Source organism: Anoplolepis gracilipes, chromosome 4, assembly GCF_047496725.1.
Source record: "Anoplolepis gracilipes chromosome 4, ASM4749672v1, whole genome shotgun sequence".
NCBI lineage: Eukaryota > Metazoa > Arthropoda > Insecta > Hymenoptera > Formicidae > Anoplolepis > Anoplolepis gracilipes.
In genome coordinates this window covers 2,164,885-2,192,500 of record NC_132973.1, presented here as the reverse complement: position 1 = coordinate 2,192,500, position 27,616 = coordinate 2,164,885, and the positions used below count along the sequence as shown (strand labels likewise).

At 35.5% G+C, this 27,616-nt stretch overlaps 3 protein-coding genes across 6 annotated transcripts in view; 1 reads left to right on the top strand and 2 right to left on the bottom strand.

The window, feature by feature from the left end:
• LOC140664924 (putative protein FAM10A4) overlaps positions 1 to 16,308 on the top strand; it is an 18,590-nt gene extending 2,282 nt beyond the window's left edge. For both annotated transcript variants that reach the window (XM_072890555.1, XM_072890554.1), the window contains exons 4-5: positions 14,973 to 15,182; positions 15,438 to 16,308. In XM_072890555.1, the coding sequence (XP_072746656.1) occupies positions 14,973 to 15,182; positions 15,438 to 15,677 (450 nt within the window). In that variant the 3' untranslated portion in view covers positions 15,678 to 16,308. The remainder of the gene's footprint in view (positions 1 to 14,972; positions 15,183 to 15,437) is intronic.
• On the bottom strand, positions 1,750 to 11,860 carry LOC140664923 (uncharacterized). 3 transcript variants are annotated; one of them, XM_072890552.1, is made up of 11 exons: positions 11,437 to 11,860; positions 7,163 to 7,252; positions 7,015 to 7,088; positions 6,492 to 6,720; positions 5,426 to 6,352; positions 5,013 to 5,267; positions 4,439 to 4,555; positions 4,077 to 4,309; positions 3,282 to 3,473; positions 2,883 to 3,146; positions 1,750 to 2,683 (listed from the first exon to the last, which is right to left on the bottom strand). In XM_072890552.1, the coding sequence occupies exons 1-11, from the start codon at positions 11,507 to 11,509 to the stop codon at positions 2,300 to 2,302; spliced, it is 2,838 nt and encodes a 945-aa protein (XP_072746653.1). In that variant the 5' UTR covers positions 11,510 to 11,860; the 3' UTR covers positions 1,750 to 2,299. The 3 variants fall into 3 exon arrangements, with proteins under 3 accessions (XP_072746653.1, XP_072746652.1, XP_072746654.1); XM_072890551.1 differs by having other exon boundaries at positions 7,015 to 7,097; positions 11,437 to 11,857; XM_072890553.1 differs by having other exon boundaries at positions 4,077 to 4,249; positions 7,015 to 7,097; positions 11,437 to 11,847.
• Positions 16,218 to 27,616, bottom strand: part of LOC140664922 (proton channel OtopLc) — a 23,646-nt gene continuing 12,247 nt past the window's right edge. Inside the window, exons 2-9 of the mRNA XM_072890550.1 lie at positions 23,115 to 23,346; positions 22,715 to 22,829; positions 21,517 to 21,742; positions 20,973 to 21,130; positions 20,451 to 20,667; positions 20,193 to 20,355; positions 19,104 to 19,970; positions 16,218 to 18,745 (exon numbers count right to left, since the gene is read on the bottom strand). Of these exons, the coding sequence (XP_072746651.1) occupies positions 19,136 to 19,970; positions 20,193 to 20,355; positions 20,451 to 20,667; positions 20,973 to 21,130; positions 21,517 to 21,742; positions 22,715 to 22,829; positions 23,115 to 23,346 (1,946 nt within the window). The 3' untranslated portion in view covers positions 16,218 to 18,745; positions 19,104 to 19,135. The remainder of the gene's footprint in view (positions 18,746 to 19,103; positions 19,971 to 20,192; positions 20,356 to 20,450; positions 20,668 to 20,972; positions 21,131 to 21,516; positions 21,743 to 22,714; positions 22,830 to 23,114; positions 23,347 to 27,616) is intronic.

The window sequence follows — 27,616 nt, the reverse complement described above, 5'->3', positions numbered from 1 at the left end:
ACATGAGTTTGTACATGTATTCTATTTAATGACTTATATGAATAAATGAGTAATTAATTGTGTGTATTTAGAGGTGCGAAATTATGTCGCATATGTACACAACCAGCAACTATAACACATTCTTATTTGAAACATACACATTTCCCTAGAGATATATAATAAATTATAATAATTTATAAATTATAATTAATTTCATATAATTATATCTACTTAGCTTAGGTACAATATGTGTGTCGGTATATTAAATCTTATTCTAACTAAAGAAATAGATGCCTTGATATATATAATACATATCTTTATAACAATATTAAATTTACTTGACATAATCTTCGTATAATGTAAGATAACAATGATATCAGCAACAACAATGGTAATAACAATGATGTCAACAGTATACATATTTAGATGCTGCATGAATTGCGCATTTATATGATTATTTTAAATGATGTAAATGATAAAGCTTGCTTTGTTATTCGCGATTTACTTACACCATTTCTAACACGTTCGCGCTTTCGCTGAAAAATGTAATGTGTGTATAATAGACTGCAAACGCATTACATTATATTTGCCGTGTTTAGGATTTTCAATTAAGATTGTGAATATATATTAACATGATCCATAAATTATATATACGTTGAACAGTTTGTCTAAAATTAATGAAATACAATTAAGATAGATAGGATGCACACAAAAACATTCTAGACGGAATAAAAGGTATTTGTATCTAACGATATAAAAATTCAAAAATGGAATTAAGCGATTTAAAAGCCATTAAGATTCAGTGATTTAAATAGAAGTATTTGAGAAAAGAAATTTGTAGCAACTAAAAAATTTTAATATTGAAAAATTTAACAATCTAAAGTTAAATAAATAAGAGTAAAAGAATTTGAAAGGCTATAAATTTAAATATCTACAATATAATTATTTAATAAAAGGACTCAGCATGTGTCTAAAGTATAGGAAACATATAATTTCCAACGCGAATTTGAGAAGAAAGTTTAAGTTTTTAATCAACAAAGCACCTCCTCTCCTTCATACACGATCCGTCTCACACGTTAACTGAGCAACGCGTGAGAGAGCAGTATAGCTTAAATTATTTAATTACACATTTTTTTTTTAATAAGAACACAAATCAGCTTATACAAGGTATTCCACAAAAGCCTCAAAAAGAGATCACTTTATCTCTTTCGCAATGGAAATATTTCGATACAATTAATTTAATATATCCTCGGTATGGAGGTACGTGACGGACAAAACCGTTGCAATTATTCAACATTATGTCCATTTTCGAGAGTCTTCTTCCGAAATAAAAGCTATCAGCAGGCACCGATTCATCGCGAGACAAACAAATTTAAGGACTCGGAATAATGATTGAATCTTTTTTAAAAGCTCGAAAATTAAAACAAAATTTCATTCCTATAAAATTACTTTTAGGCATGTTAATATCTTCTAAAATAAAATTTCTACAAACTAAAAATTCAAATGTTAAATTTTAAAGTTGAATTTCTTGAAAAAAAGAAAAGAAAATTAAACGATAATCAATCTTTTAAATTCCAAAATTGGAGATTCTGAAATTAAAATTAGATGAATTGAGAGATCTCGAAAATATTGAAATTAGATTTTTTTTTAAATTAAATTTAGAATGAATTTTCGAGTAAAAAAGCAAGACAGATCACTGTTGTACCGAAGCCTAGAATTTTCGTCGAGAGGAACCGATATCTGAACACATATATATATTCGTGTAGGGAACTCTCACTGTCCGTTTTTGGATCGGAATGGTAACACTCGCATTGTTTTACCAGACACAAGCAACCACACACTTGCTCTTCTTCTGTAAACGAGGAGATGTACCGATCATTGAATCCATGATATCACACTTCATATTTTGCTCACATTTTCCCTTGTCGAAAGGAACGAAGCTAAATTATTCGGATTTAAAGATACGTGATGTTGCTTTTTCACGCTGTCCTTCCCGTTTTCTCTCTCTCTCTCTTTTTTTCTCTCGTGACTGTCGGCTTTTTTTTCGCGAACCGACCTCTTGTCATCGGAGCACCTCGAATACGACACGCGAGGGTAGTGCGATCCAGTTACTTGAGTTTCAGGAAGAGAGTCCTCGGTACAATCTCAAATATCAGACTGCGTTCTTTGATTAGTTCGCCATCATCAAGCGTCTTTGATTTTCGCGTCACCAAGGCTGTTGAGCATTTCTTCTCGGTGTAGCGAAAGTTAGGATCGCTGCGTCGCCAGGTTCATACTTCACATAGTATCAAGAACTCTTTTCCAGAACGTAGACTCGCACTCAACTTGGTGGGCTGTTACCCTCGCTCTCGTGCAGCACCGTTTCTACCGACTTCTTGTACTTGCCCACTAGCTCGGGTAGATCGTAGGCGATTGCCACGTCGAGCCTATTGATCGGACAGCCGCGGAAGTACGTACAGGTAGAGCTCAACAGTGGGAAATCGTAGAGCGGATTTAGCCGGAAAAAGTCGCGATAGACGTCCGGATCGGGCAGGTCATAGCGCGATATGTTGGTCAGGGTGCTGAGGCCTTCGTAGATATGATAGTCTTGTGGATTTTCGATAATCTTGTCGCTGATCTCCCGCTTGTTGCCGAAAAACGTCTTGTGGTTGTAGTACGTCGTCAAGTAACAGTCTACCATCTTTGCATGGTTGCGCACTCGTACCTAGAATAAACCACGAATCGAACAAATCAAATTGATTTTTAATCAAGTTTAGGCTTTTTCCTTGTGTAAAATCCAAGTGAATCATTTTTATCGTATTCGTGTGATTTTCTCATGACAATTATTCGCTGGAAATTCGTGGAAGGAAAGCTTCATTACTCTTTCACTTGGAAAAAAAAAAAAAAAAATTGAAATTACTTACAGCGAATCTTCTGGCGCTCGCTATTTTGTGCTCTACCCTCTTGTTTATCGCGGAACGTAAATCGCGAAGGAATGCGCGCTCTTGAGCGTACAACAATCTGGTGGGCGCACCAGCTTCGTAAGGTATGGACCATAACGATGTAGAGTACATTATCGGCGGTTCCGCACTTGACATCAGCGGCGATATATTCCAGATTAGGGCGCCTTGCACCCTCATGAGTTCCTCGGGCTTCACCTGATCCGCTTTATTGAGAATAATGCGGGTCTGTGTTTGAAAAAGTTATGTTTATTAATTATAATATTAATTAAATGAATATTTGGAGACTTTTTTTCAAACAAAAATACCGGAGAATATTAATGACTTTATAATTTTTTCTGTAATACTCTTATAATTTCTTACCTGATATTCTCTTCCCTTCAACTGATCAAGGATCGCTTCGGTTTCGGGCCCGACGTCCAATTTTGCGGGATCGTAAACCAAAAATATGATGTCCGCTCGATCGATGAACCATTGGCACGCGTCGTTAAAAGGGAATAAGCGTTGAACTTGTTTGCGAATTTCCAAGATACCCGGTATCTCGACGATATTCACCTGACATAGTTATAGCAGATAGTTAAAATTCACTTTAGCTGATCTATATATACATATAATTTATGATAAAATTTGAAATGGAATTCTAGTTATAATTTTACATGTCTCTCGGTATAACAAAACCATACAAAAGACATTTGAAAAAATAAAATATGCACATGAAATTATAATTAGATTATAATTACATTTTTGCTTTGAATTTTATTATGAGTTATTAGCCATTTAAAGTTGACTTTTTATATGTGTAATTTTATGATAATATATATTATGTCACATAGATTGTTTTCAATAATACAGTGTGTGACTACAATTTTTTTTTATTCTCTCTTTCCAAAGACTGATAGAATTTTAAAACATTAAAAATAATATTTTTTTCTTAAATTTTGCAATTACAATTAAAGTTTAATTTAATGAAGAAATTAAAAAATTAAATTATTTAAAAATATTTAAAAAAAAATAAATTTGAAACAATTGTTCTGAATAGATATTCCAAATAAAAAAGAAAGGATTAAAAGGATTTCCCAGACTATTTATCATAACATGTACTTCCTGCGCAATATCTATATAGATATATATCTAGATAATTGTTTATCACGGTCTTACCCTTTCTAGCAATTTGTTATTAAGTCGCAAGCCCCTAAGACGATCCAGCAGACCCTGGCCGAATTTTTGTAGTCCCGAGAAGGTCCAATCGGCGGCCAGTTGAGTGCCGTCGAGGACCTCTTCCTCCTCGCCGTGCATTATTATGTTGAAGTAGGCCGGTGATGGTTCGGCTCCTGTGTCATTTTTTCCATTTGGCGATATGCAATGCTCTTCTAAGCACTCTCTCAAACCACCTAAACACTATCTATATATTCATGCTCCTAGCACGCTTCCTACCGTTATGTCCTGACTATTTTGCAAGCACAAAGCCAAACAAGAGGTACAAAAAGAAATTGTTGTATTTCTTTTCGTTAATTACGCACCTGTCCTTAGAGACACTGGTTTGTACTCAATGTCGAGCAAATAATTGATGATGGATGATTTTCCGCCACTCCACGGACCCATAAAGAGCACTAGTGGCTTGGAAAATATTTCAGGATCTGACGGAATAGAGTAATACAATCAGTAATAATATATATGAGATAAACACATTAATTAAAAGACTATTGCTTATTTCTATGGAGAAAATTACACGCTATTTTATTATGTGTGATTATATTTCTACTAATTATATTCTAACACATCACGATGTAATTATATTAATTATATCCTGAATTTTATTTTTATTACTATTTTATTTTTAATACTTTTTTTATTTAATACTTTTAATTAAATTTTATCAACTTTATTTTAATTTATTACTTTATATGTTATTTTAATTGTATATATTTTATTAATTTATTATCTAATTATTATTTTTAGTTGTTTTAATTATTAGTGTTATTTTATAACATTGAAAGTAGTCAGTTAAAGACTTAATATATTATTATAGTATATATAAGACTTAAAATATTATTGTATTTAATATCGTGCAAAAAATATCCATAGATTGCTCACCTCCGAAATGCCTGTTACTCAAATCTCTGTATTTGTACATGGTTTCTAACGGCTGTATAGCGTTATCATAAAGTCTCTTCAGTTCTCTGAGGATGATATCAGCCTCTCTTTGTATAGCTCGTTCTCTCTCCGCATTTTCCTCGTCCAATTTTAGCAATTGATTGATGTGATCTCTCGGTCGAAGATTCTCCGGGATTTCGATTTCTTGAATTAAGTCTTCTTCTGGGGTAGGTTCTTGTTCTTCCTCACTAGCAGCTGAAATAGTATAAAGTTCATACAATAATTATATTAATTATTCACGCACAATAATATAAAATATTATACGATATAATTATAAATTTATAATTCTAAATTTATAAGATAAAACAAGAAAAATTTCGAGGTTTTGAGAATTATTGTAGGATTTCTTTTACCTTCTTCCGTAGATTCCTCTACTTCTTCCTCGTCGACTTCTCGCTTGTCACGCGATTTCGTATCTTCATCTTCTTCTCCCTCGGATTTCATATCTTCTTCCTCTGATTTTCCCTCTTCTTCTTCTGCAGACTTTGCTTCCTTACATTCTGTAACACCTTCCTCGCATTGTGCCTCTACTTCTTCGGATTTTTCTCCTTCTTTTTCTTCCTCAGAAGTCGTCTCTTCTTCCGCAGATTTCGCCTCTTCTTCCTCAGATTTCGCCTCTTCGGTAGGTTTTGCTTCTTCTGCAGATTCTGCTTCTTCTTCCACAGATGGCTTTTCTTCTTCTTCAGTAGATGTTGCTGTTGTTTCTTCTTCCGACTTTGTTTCCTCTTCTACATCTTCTTTAGAGCCTGCTGCTTCGGCATCTTCTGCGCTATCTTTTTCTTTTTCCTCGTCGTGAGTTTCGGCGCTTTCATCCTGCCCTTCTTCCTGGTCTTTTTCACTTTCACCGCTCAATTCGGTACTTTCTTCGGCTTTGCTGTCCGCTTCTTCCTCTTTATCAGACTCTTTTTCAGCACTAGTTTCCGCAGACGTTTGCTGAGCTTCCGTCTCTTCTTTTGATTCGACTTCTACTTCTTCGGTGGCTTCTTTGGATTCCTCTTGTTCCTCATCTTCAGCTTTTGATTCTTCGGCTTCAGCCGTTTCTTCCTCGGATTTTGCTTCGGCTTCTACCTCTTCTTCCTCGGATTTCGCTTCGTCGTCTACTTTTTCTTCTTCGGATTTTTCGTCTTCTTGTGTTTTTTCGTCAGATTTTTCTTCGTCGGACTTCTCACCTTCTTCTTCAGCTTTTACCTCTTCGCTTTCAGTCACATTTTCGGAGGAATCGGCCTGTTCCCCATCTTCAGTTACCTCGGCGGACGTCGCCTCTGCTTCTTCTGCTTCTTCTGAAAGAACGTTTTTCTGTGTTTAATGCTTTAATATGTTTTTATATCTTTGCATTTGTGTATGTTTAATTAGATATAATTAGATAGAAAATATCAATCATTGCTATTTAAATTATTAACGTTTGTTGAGCGATTTTACCTTCTTGAGCGGTCTTAACTTCGACACTTTCGGCAGACGTAACTTCCTCGCTTTGTTCATCTTTTTTTTGTTCGGATTCTCCTTCTGCCTGTTCCTCGCTAGCATCAGCTTGTTCTTCAGTTTCTTCCTTGCTGTCATCGGCAGTCGCTTCAGCATCTTCCTCTACCGGCCTTTCCTCGTCCTTGGCCTCATCCTCTTCTTTCGAAACGTCCTCTGCTGTCTCGTCAGCCTAAAATAAATAGATCTTTGATAATAATATCCATATTCATTTTTAGAACACACTCTACATTACAAATAAATTTTTATTGTTTGAAGAATTACACGTAGTGTGCTCTAAAATATATTTATTATACGTATTGAAGGTTACATTTTTTAAAAATTATAAAAGTATTTATTTTATACAAAAAAAATATTTTGCACTTTTTTTAAATTTAAAAGATTAATAAATATTTTATTTGAGATTAGTTAATTAATTTTTAAATTTTAGATTAAATCTCGCTATAAATTATTTGGAAGATCTTACTTCTTCGCTCGCAGGTGTTGCTTCCTCATGGCTCTCTTGATCAACCTCGATTTCGACTTCTGCACTGGTCTGCTCTAAAGATCCTTCAAATAAAATATTCTAGAAATCGCTGTGTTCCAGCTGAATATTCACCATCATCTAGTATTACCTGTGCCGATGTCTTTGAGCGCCTTTTCGATGTATGGTCGACATAAATCCTCGGATGGTACCCGTTCTAATTCATCTTCGCTTTGCACTCCTGAAACATTATTTTAACATTTAACATTTTTCTCAAGTCTACCAAAAAAATATACATCTCATCTATTTGGTGTATTTACTCAATGAAATTATCAGAGTTTTTCTATTTATTATTATTTATTATTAAACATAAATTTGTTATCAAAGATTTTTCTACAAATTTTCTAAGTATGTAATTTTTTATTTTATTAGGCGATTTAATATATCTATAGCACTTTTTCTTTAAAACACGTGAAGCGAACTTTAGATAAGAAACGAAAGATAATTTTAATCAATACACACGTGTCTGTTGAAATTAAATTAATCTATATATTATATTTAATTCGAGTCTCGAGTCTAAAATATATCACGCCTGATTAATCAACAATATCAGATAACAAGTCTCGTTACGATAGAAATTCACATCACATCGAGATATTTACATTGTTTGCGTTTCATCGAGTATGTCAGGCTGCCAGAAATTTCCGACCGAGAGAGAATTCTCGTTGCGCGCGTTAACGTGTGCCAAAAGGAATCGCGCGCGGTATTAGATAACCGATTGCGCGCGGCGACAGAGTTTCGGCGACGGTGAGTTTAACGCCACGCGACTACCCGAAATATCTGACCCATGTGACGCAAGAATCTGTCAAAGTCATTACGCACTCCCGACGGTGCGGGCCGTGCGCGTGCTCGCACGCGGTGACAGGTGTTCAGGAACACCTAACGCGACTTGTCATCCGACAAAAGTTTGTATTGCTGCATCAATACGCTGCTTGCAAGCCGATATCATGAAATCTTATTATAATTTACGTATCTACTCTCCCTTTCTCTTTCTCTGTTATATATATATATATATATATATATATATATATATATATATATATGTATAGAATAAATGAGAATTGCAAAAGTAAAAATTGATTTTTTAATAAGGAGAGATTCAAAACTTTTTATCAAAATTTATATCTTTAATTTGAATTTAATTTACAAAAAGAGATTATTGATTACGAATTTATCGAATTAAAAAATATTTAAAAGTAATATATATTTCGAAGAATATTTTTTTAATCACTCTAAATTTTTTTTGTCTAGCTTCATAAATTTTGACAGTATGTATGAATTGTTAATTGCAGATAATTTATAAAATAAAAAAAATGGATTTTTTTTATTATTGTCTTCTGTATATCACTCACATAATTTCTCTAATTTTTTATGCAATTATAAAATTAATGTACACTTGATAATATGTTTGTGGAACATAATAGGTATTATATTTTATTATTTATTTTTGTCTTAGTTAATATTATTCGAGTGTGATTTATTCACATTCTTATACTTGAAACTTGTATCTCAAATTTCATTAGAATATGTTTATGAGAAAATCTTGACTTAATTTTTTCTTAATTCATATATACGACATCGATAGCAGTTTGCTCGTGACGAAACCTAATTTAATAGGCGCATAAATGCAGCTGCGAAACGCGATGACGGCGGAATTTCCACCGAAGAAAATGTCGATATCATCTTTCTAGGCGGTACCTGGGACGTGGCCGGCTTCTAAGTTTAGCGGCGGGTAGGCGGCTTTGAGTCGAGCAACACTCGGAAATATTTATATATTAGGCGAGCGAATCGTATTTTTATCATCTCTCTTCCTACGAGGAAAAGCTGTGAATTGAAGCTATGTCGGTCGGTTGAAATTTATCAAATGCCAATAATATTTTACATTATCCTTATTTGACTAATCAGTCTGCGCAATATTACAATTTAATCTTTATATTTTAAAGAAAAAATACCCGCAAGAAAATTTAAATAAATATGGAAGTTTCCTATTACAAGTAAAGTGTTTTGTTAAAACTGTTACAATCTTCTGAATAGTTAGTATTACATTTTAAAAAAGGAATTAACGTCTCTCTCCTTCTCTCTGTCTCTCTCTCTCTCTCTCTCTCTCTCTCTCTCTCTCTCTCTCTCTCTCTCTCTCTCTCTCTCTCTACAGTTATGACAATTGGATAAGATAGATGCTGTGAAAATGATAATGGAATGGGTATCGATGAAATCGAAGAAGACCCAACACACATCTTGCCAGTTCGACGGTTGTTCGAGCTTGAATGTCGCCGGTGGTTACCTAAACGTCAGATACGAGAATCATTGTAGTTTACGAGCTCACGTGATCATCGTAAACACGAAAAGTTCAATTTTGTACGGTAGCCTCGCTATATCTCATTGTTATATCACGTACGGCAATTTCTGGCACAAACCTCCATCTTTTTGTTGTTCTTTTAGCTTTCCCGAGAAAATAAAAAATGGTTTTCTACTTTTAATCGGGACAAGTCCATTTTATTAGCTCTCTTCTATGTTACATCGTTAGGCTGTGCGTTTTTATTTATTCTCTCTCTATTTATTATGATTTATAAAAGTAATGAAATTTTTTCCTTTCTGACGTATATAGTATTTTGATCGAATAATATGGTTAAAATTGATTTATTTAATACTTTGATTTCATGCCATGCTGTGATTTGAAAGTGCAGAGTGATATGAATAATCTCATTCTGTCTTCGAAAATGTAAACTACATCGTTACAAAGTTAACGTCGAGCGTACATGGAAAAGTGTATTATTACATTTCTTTGTCTTCTCAATCACAAGACTTGTATTTCTTGTCATTTTACGAGGTAATGCGATTATACGAGCAAATTTTGAGTTACGAGTGATAGGAGAAGACGCACGCAGGCAGCTGTCGTTTGGCAAGCACAGCTGCGCCGGATAAAGATAGAACCTCCGCGAGTCTTGTTCCATAGTCTATAATATCTATAGCTTTTTGCAGTACTTAGTTGTAACGAATTTTTCCAATTATCATTGTCGAAGACGAAACCAAATTTGACATGGATGACTCTTTTCCTAAAATTGTTATCGATTTTTATATCTTTACGTATTTAATAAAAATTTGTAGCTGTTTATTGAGTGACGCCACTTTGAAAGCGCGGATTTGATGTGTTTCCGAGAGAAAAGTCGAGATATCGAATTGAATTTACACGCACATTTTTATATGATTTATTCGATTAAAAAAGAACACTGAAGATATGGAATTTTCATAATGGTACGGGTCATAATTAGAACAATTCGTGTTTCTCGAGACTTAGAACGAGGCTGGCACGGATTTATGCGGTTTCTTATGTAATTATCGTGCAGGTTGATGACAGCCAACTCCCATCGATTCCCAAAATAACAAATCCTTGAATAAATATTTGAGACTTTTATTTAAGCTTCGAAATGACACGTCGGACGCCTCTTTAGCCATCAGTAACTTAAATCTTATTCGAAAAAAAAAATATTTTTATTATAAAGTAGAGAATATATTTGAAATTTACTTAGCAAAATGTAATAAGTGTCAATTATTTTATAAATTCGCAATAATTTTAGAAAACAAGAATTATTATTCAATCAAAGTTTATATATTGCATTTGATGGATTTTATTTAAATTATTCACATTTTATTTATTATTTATCTAAATTATTCAATTAAATGTATAATAACAAATTAATCAACGAAGGATGAGATGCAAAAAATACATATAATTTTGTCTCTCGTATAAAATGAAAAAATTATTGAATCAGTTAGAATCATTAGTGATAGTCTTAGTAGAGAGAGATTTCTAGTCGAATGTACCAAATGATGATTGAAGCATCAGCGCATCTAGATGGGAAGATCATAGGCTGTAAGAGCTTATGACGTGTACCGGCGATTTTACGTAACATTGACCTTCGTCAGTCAATCGTCATAGCTTCGTCAACGTCTCAATCTTATCATTGTCGTGTCAATGATTGCTGTTAATTTCACGTCTCAAAGTAATCTCTTTTATTACATTTATTACTCTCAATATACAACAATTTTATTTTGTTTATTCTTGAACAGATATTCTTATCAATCTGATTAGTTCGAAATCTGATTCTCGCGTTTACATTACGAAAATCCAGCTAGGACCATATAAAAGCAAATTTCTAATATATCTTTTATTGATGATGAATATCGATGAAGAAACATTCGTGGATCGATATCGCCAAACAAGGTTCAAAAGCATAACACTGAATTAAAACAAATTGAGAGGATCGAATTTATCATTTACCATAAAATATCAATCGATCGATGATCTGCGAAAGAATTCTAAGATCCATTCGTGCGAGCTGATGGCCGTTGGACGATTTTACTGACCTTGTAAGGCGACAGCTAGGATGCCTAGAAGAAGGCCCACGACGAGCGCGGGTCTCATCCGCGCGCCCGTCATCTCGTCACACTAGACACTACGCGATCGGCCGGGGCCAGGGCTGGCACACAGCTTGTCCTCTCTCACTTCTCGATCCAGTCGCCCTCGACTCAAACTAGTTCGCGAGATACTGGCATTGTCACTACCGCCAAACCCCGAAGGCGCCCCTCTCTTCTTCTTCCTCTTCTTCTGCTTCTTACCCCACGGGCGCAGGGACAGCGATGGCCGTCGTTTTTTTTCCACCGTCTCGTCTTTTCCCACCTTGGGATCACCTCGCGGTCATCGGCCACGAGACGACGTGAAAAACTTGCGGCTTGATGCGGAAGTGCTCACCTTAACGTAGCGCACGTAATGCTTTAGAACAGTATCGAGTACGTCATTAGAGAGCCACGACCAGAGCCAGCTGCAATCGACAGTTGCGAGAACTGTCTATTTACTCTACGATTCGCATCGACGTTTATTCGACATTTGGCTCCAAGCACCGGATGCATCAGCAACGGAGTATCACTTCGATGACCCAGAATCTCGATGACGAATCTGGCATTTCGATATCGCCTATTTTCTCCTCTACTTGGTTATGACGTATAGGAAAGCGCGTAATGTTAAGGGAACGGGACGTGGAGGAGGGTTCGAGTATAGAATGAGCAGCTTTTATTTTTACAATGATTACGGAGACGCGACGTAGATCAAGGTCGGCCATTCGACGCGGTTACACGAGATTGGCCATCGAAATAGTTTCAACGTAACATTTAGGATGCGAATCTGTAATTTCTACTAAAATCAGGATTTGCTAATCGATCCTTGTTGCCTATCAATTATGTGATCGTTCCAAGAAGAAGAGGTGTATTTTTCGTTAATTTATATTTTGATATTCATATTTGAAATTTTATTTGTTGTTTTCAGGCCAATATAATATGTCTTTAATTGATTTCTGAATATTTAACGTTCCATTATCTTTATGATTATAATATTAATTAAACTAACATTTCTTTTTAAAAATTTATATATTAAAAACTTATCAATTAACTGATATTTATAATTATTTAAATTTTATCTAAATTCAATATTTATGTGTATAAAATGCTGAACGTTTTTTCTAATAATTTCAAGTAATATATACTTTCAACTTGCTAATTCTAACGGTGACTCTCCTCGAGTACTAATACGAATGCAAGTACAGCATCTTTCTTCTACAACTAATGCCGTGTGGCTAGAAATTTCGGGCTATATCGTCGCGTATTTAAAAATATCTCTCGGTAGTCCCGGCGCTTGTCGAGGATTCTATCTGGACCAAGAATCAGGTAGCCGATATAAATCGTTGATCATCTGGCGATCATCCTGCGTATCGCGTCCTGTAGGTATTGAACGTCATCTTGAATCTCACCCCCTCGCGCCGCACACTTTCTGCCGCCACCTACTTATTTATCTATTTTTTTTTTTTTTTTTTTTATTTATGATGAAAGCATGTCATCGTCTATTTTCTACCGTCGCGCTTTCAATCGTCTGCTAACAGTGTCGTTCACGAGAAAGCGAGCGTTGGAACGTTAAAGCTACGTTCACACTTAACGCGAGCTGCGATATTCGTGAGGAAATAAAATGCAAAAACATGATGATGACATTTTCAGATAAAATTTTGATACTCTAAAATTTCCCAGACTTTTTCATCCTCGAAGTGAGAATTTTGATTCTTATTATCGTGTTCTCTTCGCTTTATCGTTTCGAGAATATGAAATCACGGCTTGTATCAAGAGGTGATTTCCCCTAAGGACTAAGATTAATAATCCAATTCCCGGGATACAAATATATCTGAAAATTTATTTATTACGAGCAGGAGGAAAATTTCGCCGCTTCATTGGTGAATCCGACTAACCGAAGTATAACAGCGGGTTGAGATTCGCCGCAAAATACGCACGCACAGACGCGGAGAAGCGTCAAAACCGCGGGCGCCTTTATATTTAGAAGCCCGGGTCGCGCCCGTATAAGGTGGCTCGTCGTGCAAAAGTCCTCTCTTTCTCCTCTTCTCCTTCTCTTTCTCCCTATCTTTTTGTTTTTCTCTTTCTTTTATTGAAACTTGTAGAGATGTATTAATATATACAATTTTTAATTAATATAATTTTGTATTTAAACAAATGAATCAATTATCTCTTTAGATACTTGTTTTAATAAAGAGAAATTGCAACATTTTGCGTATTTACACATTTTTTATATAATATATTTCGATGACACGAATTGAACTTAATTTATTAATATGTAAGATATTTTATGTATAATTTTACAATTTAATTTTCTGATGTGTAAAAGTATAAAAATCTGATAGTGATTTTGATTGAATGCATTAATGCGCAGTGTACATTATTATCGTATAAAATTAAACCAGCAAGATAATTAATATACTATCATTGTATTAAATAATATTAATAATAGCTAATAGTATTAATTATCTTTGCAAAATACCATAACTTTTAATATGTAGCTTTATTGGATCCAATTAAATTTATTATAAATAAGAAAAGTTACGCACCCGCGCAATTCTTATTTAAACAGCGCTTCGCAGGCTAATCAATTTTAATTATATATTTGCAAAATTAATTCAATATTCTCTGCTATCCCCGGCTGTCAAAATTTTATTCTCCATGATTATTCTCAATATTCTTAATATTTTTGTTGTTACACTCTGATTTAAATGGTCCGCAGATTGAATTCACATTAATCAAAGCTCAAATAAGCTTCACGAAATAACTTAATGCTCTTTTTAACTGGATAACAAAATTATCAGCGACATTCATTGGCGGTTAGATGAATCGCGATCTATAATAAGTTCGCTCGTTATAGATATAAGCTTAATTACATGCCGTCACAATATGTATACTTCAGCCAGAGGCTGAATGTTACACGTCATTATAATTTAAGATTTGGACGCGTTCCTAAAGATGCACGATGGGTGATCTCTTTTCCGTAAAAGATCGCGAGGATGCCCCATTTACTTATACCTATGTTTAGATCGAACTTGCGCATTCACCATCAAGTTCACAGCTTCATTTCGCAGTTTAACATTGCGCCTTGCGCTTAATTCATGCGATCACTGCTAATTGCTATTTTTAGAGCCCGCATGCATAATATCTTTATGTCTATTGTGTTTGTGGCATGCATGCGTGTGCATTTTATAAGACTTTTGTAGACACCAGCAAGTAAGTTGTAATTCTGTTAATTTTGCACGTTTAATTATCTTTGCAAAATACCATAACTTTTAATATGTAGCTTTATTGGATCCAATTAAATTTATTATAAATAAAAAAAGCTACGCACCTGCGCAATTCTTATTTAAAAAGCGTTTCGCAGGCTAATCAATTTTAATTATATATTTGCATTGTTAACTACTCTAGTCTTGTGTGAAAAAGAGTTTCTCCCCTGAATTATTTTAAATAATTTTAATTTTAGAACAAAGATTAAATAATGTTAGACAATATTACTATTTATACACTAGGCACGAAAGATAGAAGAGCACAAGAGAAAAAGAGAGCGAAAGGCGCAGGAAAAATTGGAGCGCGAGAAGCAGGAAAGATTACGAAAAGCACGAGAGGCCGCCAAAGCTCGCGAGGAAAATACGCAGACCTCCCAGACGGATGCCGGCAATCCATCTTCCGGCGATTTCTATCAATTCCTCAATGATCCTGAGGTACTTCAAAGTTTTCAGGTAAGTGAGGAGAGAAAGTCGTAATATTTAATAAGTCAAGAATACTTACAATTAGTCATGTTCCCGTACTCTCTATTGGAAAGTATCTGACGTGTTATCGGGTAAAAAGTACAGAGATACGTCATATAAATGCGTCAATGAATGAATCAAATTAATTTTTAGAGAATTGAATATCATTATCAGTAATTATAATTTTTGTAAATTTTTTACAATGACATATGCCCGACCCGATTACTTTAACGAGCGAATCTGCAGGATCTAGAAGTGGCCGAAGCCTTCAAGGAGATCTCAGCAAATCCGACAAATATTTTCAAATATCAGAACAATCCCAAGATAATGGCTCTTATCAATAGAATGGCCTTGAAATTCGGTGGCGTTGGCAGCCAGCCGGGTGGTCCGAGAACGAACTCGGGCATGCCCGGTTTTCCCGGTGCTGGGGCGGAATGTCCCAAACCCCCAAAACCGGCTCCTCAAGATGACGTTGGCCTCGATTAATCGCGATCCAATTGATTCTACTCTTATGATAAATGCATCTTGGTAAGTTGACTCATTAAAGGCTGATTTGCGTTTAGTTATTCTTTTTTTTTTTTTTTTTTTTTTTATGTTGCGATAAATTGCGCTAAAAAGGATTTATATCTTGAAAATTGACAATTTGAAAGATCGATTATATAAATATGGAATTAATCTTAGCATCATAATATTGAAGATTTTGCATTTTGTTTTTATTATTGTTCTTATTGTAGAACGCTCTTTAGTTCGATTATTTGCATAGTTGTCTGATTTATATTTTTTTTAAATTTATTTAATTAATTAATTTTTTTATTGTATTTTCCTCAATTTTTTATTAATCCAAAAATCATGTATCTCTTACGATTAACAGAGAATTTAAATTAAAATGTAAAATAATTGCGTCGAGGATGAAATATGAAACGAACGCCTTTAATGGGTTAAGCGCTATTGTTCGTTTATATTTTTCGCCCTGTATACAGAAGATAAATATGTAAAATCGGATACAAACAGCAAGTACATCAGTAATATGTTTATATCTTCGAAAGAGCTTTTATTGTGAATCAATATAGTTTGTTATACATTATAAAGCGCCCTTCGCGCGTTTTCTAAGAAGACAGATTTCATCGTGTGTGCGTTGTATTTCTCATTACCTAATGCCCCCGATCTTACACTGTTATATTAACAACTTCTCAGGCAGATTTGCTCTCGAAATAGGCAAGTTTGTCCGATTCGCAAGATTGATGTAACAAATTAATTATTTTAAATTGACTACATACAGTCATTAACATTTTATTTTTCATGTTTATTTTGTTTAATATAATATATATATATATATATATATACACAATATGGGTTTCAGTGCCATATACTAAGGTATGTATATTAGTTAATTTGATGTTGTCGAATTTGTTAATTATAAGTCGAGATAAATAACTTGTCGTAATGATGGGTTGCATAAAAATGAAAAATTTAACGAAATATACATTAAATTTATTGATATTATATCATCAATATCTCTCTCCTCATATTATTCGTAACTTAATGAGGAAACTAAATCGGCACTGCCTTGCTATTTTTTCGTCCAAGAGATGTAATTATACGTTGATAAAATAAAGCATTGGATACAAAAATAAAACACCACTTCGTACGCGAGATAGATATAAACCTATCACGATGAGTACTTATAAGGTATTCAAATAATGCGACCTAACATTCTACAAGAAAGCTCGGAAAGCAGAACTCCATTTATCGAATCTTGCAAAGATATTCCACAGCTCGAGCTTTCACTGAACGTCATACAAAATATAAATGTTGGCAGTTTTTTTTTTTTTCATTTATACTATCATAATTAATAAACAAAATATGAAAACCCAGTTATCATTTTGCGGATAAGAATTATAGAAATATATATCTTAAGAATTTATAATCTTTAAGATCTTGGAAACAATAATTAATAGAACATCATTTGATTAATAAATATTGATGATGTATTTATAAACACTGTTATTTTCGCAAAAACTATTTAACAGATTGAATAGACATTTCTCTACACGATTAATTATATCTATATCTAAAACATAGGTTGCTTGAGCAAATTATACACAATATTTAACTTGGATTATATACTAATATACATTCTGTTACTTGCAAATGTGTAAAAATGGCGAGAAATAGGAAAAAAGGGGAACATTCTTATATTAAGAAATTTTGTTTCTTACAATTAGATATTAGATTATCCAAAGTATATATACTCTTTAGATATACTTTGTTATATCTTCAAATTATTCCAATAAACGGAGTTCTACCGAGGATTCTGTACATGTGTTATCCTCTGTCAAATCTATATATATATATATATATAAAATGTTTGCAATAAATATATACAAAAATATATGTTCGCGAATAATAATTACAACTCTCTTGCTTTCTGCGTTAATTATGAAGGGTTGCATTGCATCACTCCCCGTTTTCATGAATGCGATGCAAACCCGATGGCTCTCGCGACAGAGACGATTGTCGTCGTCCATGCCGCTCGTTTACAACGATCATTTGTACACTATAGCGTGAACTTAGAATCTAGAAATATTGCACGTGAAAACCCGAACGATATATCGCACTTTTCAGAGACGGTGGACGAACGTTTTGCTTCAGGTATGGAAAAGTCGGACGGACTTGTCTCGGTTGTGGTTGAAACGACAAACGCAACGTGATCCATGGCATGAGTCCAGATTTTATACGGAATTTTCTTTTCATTTTTTATCACAATCTCTCACTATTACTGAAGCAATCAAGTGACGCTGTCACATTAGATAAATCAAATTTGTGATGATTGTATTATTATTATAGCAATTTAAAGTTAACTTACTTGAAAATTTCCCAGGGTTTATCAAGAATTTTATCCACGTGCTTCGTTCTTTAACAATTCAATTTCAAATGAACATAAAATCTCAAGGAAAGCCTGAACTTGTTTTAAATCTCTTTGCAATCTTTTTTACATTCTTATTCGTTTTCGATCGTATAAATAATATTACGTTCTCCTGATTTTGAGCATATGTAAATTAGGGTGCCATGGCACTTTTCTGAAGGTCGACGCTCTCGTCTCCTCCTCGGGCGACAAATTATCTTCGTTGGCCTCGTCTATCGACGCTCGCATAAGATCGGCGCCGGCGCTGCTAAGTACTCGCCGATGTCGCGACGCGTCCAACCGAGTACCGGCGTTCCATCCTCCAGGATCGCTCAGTACTCGACGGTGTCTTCTTTGCCGGTGATGGTGATGATGATGATGACGATGAGGGTAGTAATGATGATGGTGGTGATGTTGCTCGGACGCTAACGATGCGTCGCACTTCAGACTCGGTAGGCGATAGGGAAAAAGAGGATTTGGGTCCAGGTACAGCCAGCTCGCGCTATCCACGTAGGGTGGAAGGTGCATCGCGTCCAATGACAGCGAATTCGAACACAGTGGTCGCTTGTAAACGTACCCGCTGTCCATCGGTGGTTTCAGCATCAATCTTCCGGGACAATGAGGATCTTGCAAGCCAGGATGATGCAGTCTGTCATCATTACGTATTTTGTATGTAAATTAACACGCGTATATAATTATTAATTATCTATTATAGTTATTAACAATGTCAATCTATTGTTATATTATTATATTATTAATAGCAAAAATAAATAACTATAAAAGATATGTATATATATATATATAAGAAAGGTACTGACAGATTCTCAAAGAATATAAAAAATTCCTGAAGACACAACAACATCTCAAAAGAGAATTAAAAAATTTTTTCAAAAAGAGATGGATCATGTAATTATGGATAATAATAAAATTAAAGAACACATTGCAACAACAAAATTGCCCTGATATTATCGTGTAATATCGATATAATTGATGCTGGTTCCACGAACCTGCACGAAAGTTGACGTGAGATTCCGCGTTGTCAGTTGAGAGGATGCTCTCCTCGCGGTGTTCTGTAGCATTTATTCCACGCTTCAAGCAGCAGCACGCAACTGTGAAATCTGTAGAAGATCAAAAGAGGCAGACCAATTCTTGACAACACGCCCCAGGCGAGCACGCCGAAGAACCGGAGCTGCAGCTCCTGCGACAGCCAGTTCTGCGTGATGACAGTGTCGAAGGCCCACAGGACGGCGTTGCTGAAGAGCAGGAAGGTGATCACCTGGCGGCCAGGTTTGGCCAGCATCTGGAAGCGCGTGATGCACGAGCGTCGCGACGTCTCGGCGATCAACGTGCTCTGTGCAAAGCACTGCACCAGCTGCAGAATCGACGTTGACAGCAGCATAATGTGTCTGGCCCGCGTGTCCTCGGTCTCGCCGTGATCCAACATGGCCAGCGAGCAGGCGCACACCACGATGGTGAAGACGGAGTAGAGCTGCACTCCGAAGAGCGATACGTTTGACAGGAGACTATCCAGGGCGGCTGGCGCGCGCGACACTACCGAAATCTGTCGCACCTGCACGAGACCGCTAGCTGTCATTAAACTGCTCAGCGCTAGTATGCCGATCAGGGTGCCACAAGTAAGCCAGGATAACGTGGCAGAGGGGAAATTTTCGTCCTCTCGTACGACGAGGAAGATGAGGATCACTACGATACCGGCAACCATACAAAGGATGCCTAGGAAGAGACCCTTGCTGGAACCGTCACAGCCTACCCTAGTGTGGCTGCTAAAATCCTTGCTACCGTGAAACTTTTGTTTAGTCAATCGACTCCGGCCCACGTTTTGACCCATCACGAAGGTCACCGCAGCGGCGATCAGACTGAGAAGATAATAAATTATAAGAGTTACTAGCAATGAAAAAATAACATTTTTACAAATTGAAAACGTAATTTGCGTTAAAAGTTTCAAAAGAAAAGTAAGAAATTTCACAATTCATAACTGTCAATTTTATTTCGGTTTAAATTCGATTTAATAAATTAAATTAAAATGTAAGAAAATTTAAGCGCGAGAGCTCGTAAATAATTGAAAATACCATACATACCTAAATTGTACGATAAAGGGATACAGGAAGGGCATGCTTGACGTCCACAATTGTCCTAGAGTGTTGGTATTCAGGCATTCTTGCAGCGCGATTACTTGTGAGATTTGTTCGTTCGAAACAGGTTGATAGGGCTTGAAGCTACTTTCTCTCGTCGATGAATCATCTAAAGCAAACAATTTGAAATATTTATTCTCGAGAAATTTACTTTTCGACCAGCAAAAAAGTCGAATATACACACACACACACACACACACACACCTATAAGATCTCGCGATTGTCTCGTCAAGGATCCGGGAAATCCTCGAAGACTCAGAGGAGATACGGACGTTTCCTGTTCGTGTTGTGCCAAGTGCACAAAATAAGTCCATTCTTGCGCGGAATCCCAAATCACCAGACGTGCCCAGACCGCGACATTCGTGGCTGCGAGGTGGGTAAAACCGAATCGAGCTGCCAGACCGAAACGTTCTACGAGGACCTACGGACAGAGCAGACAGAAGCAGAGATAAAAATTAGGATTTATTCTCTTTTGAATATAAATAAAATTGTGAGATTAAAGAACATGGAATCTTGCAGAGAAACATAATTTGATGAGAAATTCGCTTGAAATGTAGTTGAAAAGTTCAGAGAATCCTTTGTTCTACGCATTTATTATAATATACGTAGTGATACACACAGTTGTCGACGCATCAAAGCGTAACAAAGAAACGCATTTACGCATTGTCTGACCATGCACGCGCTCGGCACCCTATTTAATGCAATTAACGTAAGATGATCACTTGCCTGTGAGTTTACGAAGAGAAAGTGCATCTGCAAGAAGGTGAACAATCCGTGCATCACCGGATGCACGAAGACGACGTCGGTCAAGCACTCAGCACCCTGCATCATCGTGTGCATCGCCATCTCCAGACCGTTAAAAACCAACGTTGCCAAGCCGAACACTGAAAGCCCACGTGTTAATCAATCGAACGTTCAAGTAAACTAATTAAATGAAATTTAAAATTTCATATAATAAAAATATGTTCCCATGTAATAAATATAAAATTAAATTTTAAACGCGCGGATATATGTATATATATGTCGTAAATTAAGTTTCAAGTAAAGTACGAATAAAAATTTTTATATTAAATTTTAATTAAATAACTCAATACCAAAACAATTTTTTTAATTACATTTTAATTTTAATATGTAAGAAAATTCAATTTTTAAATTTTAACGACGTTAATATTTACAATTAAAATTTGAATGAAATTTTAATTTCACTATCACACAGTGAGAATTGTCGTCGCTTTCTCGGCCGATTGGCAGATTAACGTGTATCACTTACAAAGCGCTCCGACACGTATGTAAAAACTGGTCGGTGCGGTCCTGGCCCTGGAGATGTGTGCTCGTTTTAATGATCCGAACCTGGTGAGCGACGCGCCGCCGAGTTCCGCGTCGCCGAGCCCGTTACGGCTGCGGCTCAAACTGCCACAGCTGTCAATCAACACCCATATGTAAATGGCGATGATAACAGCGATACTGCCCACGTAGAGGTACATGAGGAAGATACCCTGAAAGAGAATTATGGAATTATCTCGTAGTGGGTTCGCTTGTTATGCAAAAATTTTCAGGTACCAGGTATATAATTTGGGATGCCCCTGAACAAGAATTGCGCGCGGAAATGGTTGTTACACCGATCCGGTTCTCTTAAGCTTGTCGACCACGTGCCACTTCATCTACGTGGCTGGTCCGTAATTTTATGCGAATGAGAACTCTTCGTAAACCCGCACGAATTCGATTGCACGCAATCACGAACGTCGTTTTGGTATTTAACATAGTTCTATTTATATCGAACCGCTACGCCTTTTAATTCTAAATCTCTCGTACAGTTTTGCTGATGTAATGCATCATCTTTTTTTTTTTTAATTTTAATTAAAAAATTAAAATTAACAAATTAAAAATGTTTCTCAAGATATTAGATTAAGAATGTAATTCAAGCTTATTCAATATTATTGCAGATTGAAAGTTATTATTTTTGTAGAGTTTATTAATAGATCTAGGTGTAGAGTATAATTCTATGTTAATGCAAGTTTTTAATTGAATCAACTTTTCTCTTATATCTTAAGTTATAAAAATTAATGGAATAATATTTTCAAAATAATGCATTTCTTGAAATATATTTTTAAAGTAGCGAACAAAAAAGATTGCTGAAATGTGAACGTTATTATATTCCAAAAAATTAAAAAATCATCATCGTGATCGAATGCAGGGGGGCTATTATTTTTAGGAAGATCCAAACCCCGAGTTTCTAGCTCAAGGTCGCCCGATCTCGACACGTGTATTCGGACTTTCCCCGGATTGTATGAAGTAACGGTACGATAATCCAGTCTCTGACAACGCGAACGTTACTTTCAACGTTACCCCAACGCGTTGCACGTTATCCTAGAACAAGCTCGTTTTCCTGATAAATCCGGTGTATCCGTGATAATCTGCGGCAATTAATTCTCTGAAGCTAGACAAACCGACAAGGTTGAATTACTTACTTGCAAACTGAGCAGAGGTACAGGCGTATCCATGACCTCGGCCAAACATACCGCAAACGTTAGAACGACGATCAGCTCGCCATACACGTTCGAAAGGACCACCCATAATTGCGAGCTGTAAGAAAATAACACAGGAGAGGGAGAGATGAAATATTACTGTTTCTTTAATATTTCGAAATACAATAATATACGTATCCAGCTTGTATTACGCTTGGAAAAAACTTGCGCCTCAAGCAAATACCATTCAATAGATTTTTTGCATCTTCAATAAAAAAAAGATTGATTAAATCTATAATTAAGATAAAAAGGGATATTAAAAACTCTTTATATTAATATTTTAAAAGACGTTTTTTAAATGACACGTAAGCGTGAGGATAACAATGATAGTTTGCGATCTTACTAAGGTTCCGAATGATCTAGGAGATCGATCTCGGGCGACCGTGTCCTCGTCAGGATTCTGGAGACCAAGGATCTCGCCGGTCGCGACGAGGTGGATGGTTGCGGGGCTGGCTGGTCGCTCTTGTCCTTGGCCCTGCTCCCCGAAGGGCCACCGCTCGGCGCGCCCTCCACGGTGCCACCCGTTGTACTTCCGGTCTCGTTCAGGCTGTCCTTGTCGTGTTGCTCATTACTCGCTATAAAAAAAAAAAAAAAGGGAAAAGATATTAATGAGAAACGCGCGTTCGCGTATTACATTCGATGCGTACGCAGCGGCCGGAAAAGTGGAACTGCCACTTTCTTTAGCCTGCCGGGTCGCGGGAGAAATGTGTGTAACTTTCGCTGGAAGAATTTATACGTTTATTTCTACGACGCGATAGCGCCCGCGGCGTTAAGACTCACGGATTTATAAATCTCCCTCGCTGGTTTGTAAGTCGTCTGTCGAGGGCATCATCGCATTCAACGTGCTACTTCATTTGTGCACGGATTTCGAACGTGAAATGAGAGAAAGTCCCATTTTATATAGATCTACACAATATAGTATTGATATTTACATTAATCTCTAATTAAAATTTCTGGTCATTGCATTGAATTATGGATGACAGAAGCGAAAAATCGGATGAATTATTATTTACTCGCGACGTATGTTGAAATAAATTAGTTCTTTCACATGTCGACAAATATGTAATATATATTGGAAAATATATCCAGAGCTTCTCTTCTGGAGATTCGAATTAATAAATATGCAAAAAAAAAAAAAAAAAAAAAAAATTATATGGCCTTTTACTTTCGACATCATATGTAATTCAATACGCGGCTTCAAATGAGGGAACAGTAGCCTTAATGTTTCTGTGCTAACACACGTTGGAATAGAAATTCGAGAAACATATTTTTCCTTTCTTTTATTGCATGAATTTTGAGCGATTGAATTAAATCATGAGTCGAAAAGCGCCATAAGTTTGCAGCAGTTTTAATTACCATAAATTGAGATCAATCGGCAAAGAACGAACTTAATTTTCGACTTTTTTAATGTATCGAGATATGAGCTATGTTACTCGAGTTTTTTTTTTTTTTTTTTGTTTTTTTTTATTCATTTTGAACTTGTCGGTCATTGTGGATTATTATTATAATATGACAGACTATTAAATTGTATGTCTTATTAAAAGTGCAAAATTGCTTGCATCCCTATTAAATAAATTAAACATCATACCTGTTCTGTTGTACATAAATGTTACTTTTCACACAAGTTGTTTTTCTCATAATGATTGTTGCCGATTGTCATAAATACTGTCACACAATCGAGTCACGATGACAGGCGCGCAGGGAGACACGCTTTATGCGTCGGAATAATTAAGACAGCTGGCGTGAGTTTGCTTAATAGCGCTTTTTGATATAATCCTGCGTCTTTTAATAAAGCGACGTGCATTATATGCGCGATATTTATTGCGTAGCTACACAATGATAGTTGTTCCACCATTGCAGTCCGTCAGAAAACGCGCGCGCATGAGGCTTCTTCTAGTAAAAGTTCGGCTCTTCAGCGCGTTAAATAGCTGGTAATTACCGCGAGTGTAATGCCGTGTAATTAATGACGGCAAAACCACTAAGTTTTTTTATCGCGCGCGCCGCGCGGATTCGTCTATCTTGGTCGCGCAAACGCAATTTTTTTCTACCCATCAATTCGCTTCGCTGTAAAATATCTACCATGACAAATTTTATTCATCGATTCAATATAATGATGAATTATTTAAAGTTTTGTAGCGTAAAAAAAAATATAAACACCATTGCAATAATATTTAATTTAATTCGATTTATAATTCAATATTTAAATTAAATTTTTCTCGATTCAGTTTATATTTTAGATTTATATCTATTTAAGAAATTAGAATATATCCATAAAGAAGGGAAGGTAATTAAGATAATTTGGATTTTAGGACAAATTAAGCAATGCGAAAAGTTTTCAACGATTTTTGTTATTTTATGGGAATTACTAAGACGAGACACCTATGTATATAATTTTTTAGGAGTTTATAACATAAATAATTATTATTAATTATGTCATTAAACAATGCTTAGGTTTTACTTAGTGGTTTCAATTGTATCAGTCGATATAATTATTTCAGTAGTTAATATTTAAAAATTCTGATACTTGTACAAGAGATTTCTATATAATGCAATATTTTGTGATAATTCTTTAACGCTACTGATGAGTGACGATTAAATTTCATTCGTTATGAACCGTAATTCCTGTGCAGTATTGCAGTTTATTAATATTTCAGATGCCCAATAATGATATTTCAAAATAGCTATTAAGTTGAGTTCCGTCATTAGCCTCGATTTTTTCTCCCAAGTCGAGTGGAAGGCGAATGTACTTTGCGAATGTACTGCTCATTCTCGAGATAGATACTTTACTATTCTTAATGAAGCACAGAGAATTATGATATCCTGTTCAGCGGTAATGTTAGAGGGATCACTTTTACACGAACAATAATGAATCGCTTAAGAAAATAGTCGAGTATCGAGGCTAACAATAAGTTGTAAACGAACGATGCTTTTGACGACCTATTTGGCGATCTATATCGACGTGGCGATCCGTAACGAACAGGACATAACAATAAAGCGCGTTAGTGGTTGTTTCTTCGAAATTGACTAATAACAGCATCCCTTCTCGATTCCGTTCCGTTACGTCGGCGAATCCGCGGCTTCTCGCGACACGATGCAACGCTTGCATCCTAAAGTCGACTTCACATCCTCTTGCTCGCTCGCGGAATTCTCTCCGTTTGTGCGTAGTACAAAAATACGTGTGAGAGCGAGAGGGACGAAAAAAAAAGTCACGCGAGTCAAGAGTCAACTCGTGCGACAGCTGGCAGTACGTGTCGCTCGTCGGTGCGATTAACGAACTTGAAAGATCATCGTGGATCCCGCGATGGAGACATGTGCTTGATTCGCGGATGACGCGATGATGGAGCGCCGGCGAATGCCACTACAAAGGACGTCAAAAGAAATTGAAGAGGTGAAAGGTCCTTGGACTGAAGACACAACGCGCGAATACCTTCCCGCGCGTTGTGCTCGATAAGAGCTTACTCGGCGAAAGGGGAAGGATAGAAGAAGAGAGAAAAGAAGATTCTTTATGAAAGCTCTAGTCTGCTCGACGACCATGATATTTATCAAATATTCCCTATAAGTATGGCAAAATATATTCTTAGTTTATTTATAAATCTTTAGAAAGTGAACAAAAATATGTACAGTACCGGCCAAAATATATCACCTTTAGTATTTTTCAGTATAATTTTATTCAAAGTGCATGGATATTTATAATATCATAATATATGTTTTGGTAGTAAATACAACTTACCGAATAAAATATTTTTCATAAAATAATATAAAAACTTAATTTTAATAATATAAAAAATTAATTTTATAAGTAAGTAAATTAAATTAAATTTATGCTCAAAAATCCTAAAGGTGATATATTTTTGGCCGCTACTGTATGCACCAAGTAATTAGAATCTCTTCATTTCGATGTAATTTAATTTAAATATACACGTAGCATGCATTTTAAATGCGAAAACTATGTACAAGTATTGTATCAAATCGATTTATCGACAATTCTGACATTACAGGTCGCATAAAGTTATGCGCTATGAACTCAAATCTAATGACAAAATTTATGCCGCGAGTTTAATAAATATGAGTATGGCACACGAGTCTAATTTCACGAAATCGATGAAGTTAATATCATCATATACTAGCAAACTACTATTTGCTGCTACTACCTGCGGTAGATTACGAGTTGATTGCAGAAAATTTTCTTCTTCGTTGATTCGTCAATAGCAAAAAGTACCGTAAAGTTTACGAATTTCAGCGAGATATATATCGAATCGATACAGTCATATGGCATTCGAGAATTATTTGATAGCATTCGTTTGATTTGCTATGTATTCTAACTGATAAGTTAGGAAGGGGAAACGCAATCTGTCACGTCTAAATCAATCATACTTCAAAAGAAACGCTTCTATAAATTTTAAAAATCATGCCTTAACCACTATTATGCGAAAGGGAACGAGGTTATTTTAATTTAATTTAAATAATTATCCTGGGAAAAAATATACTTAATCCATTCATTCTTGAACGAGAAGTTTAGAAATCGTAACTTCACACTTAGTAGGTTGAACGCGAATTAGAACTTTAACAGATGTCATTGTATGTTACGAAATGGTAAAATTACGTATAAGAAAGTTATAACAGTCGTTGTTTTTGCCCAGATTTAAAATTGATCAAAGATGAAACTTGAATGATCTAAAGGAACAGTTAGATACGGTGTCTGTGAATGATCTGCGTTACGGTACATTCGTGTCAAATCTAAGCATTGATATTTGAAGTACAAACCAGGAAATAATACTTTATAGTAATAAATATTTTAATTCATCATGTTATTCAAATAAGTTAGGAAGGGAAACGCAATCTGTC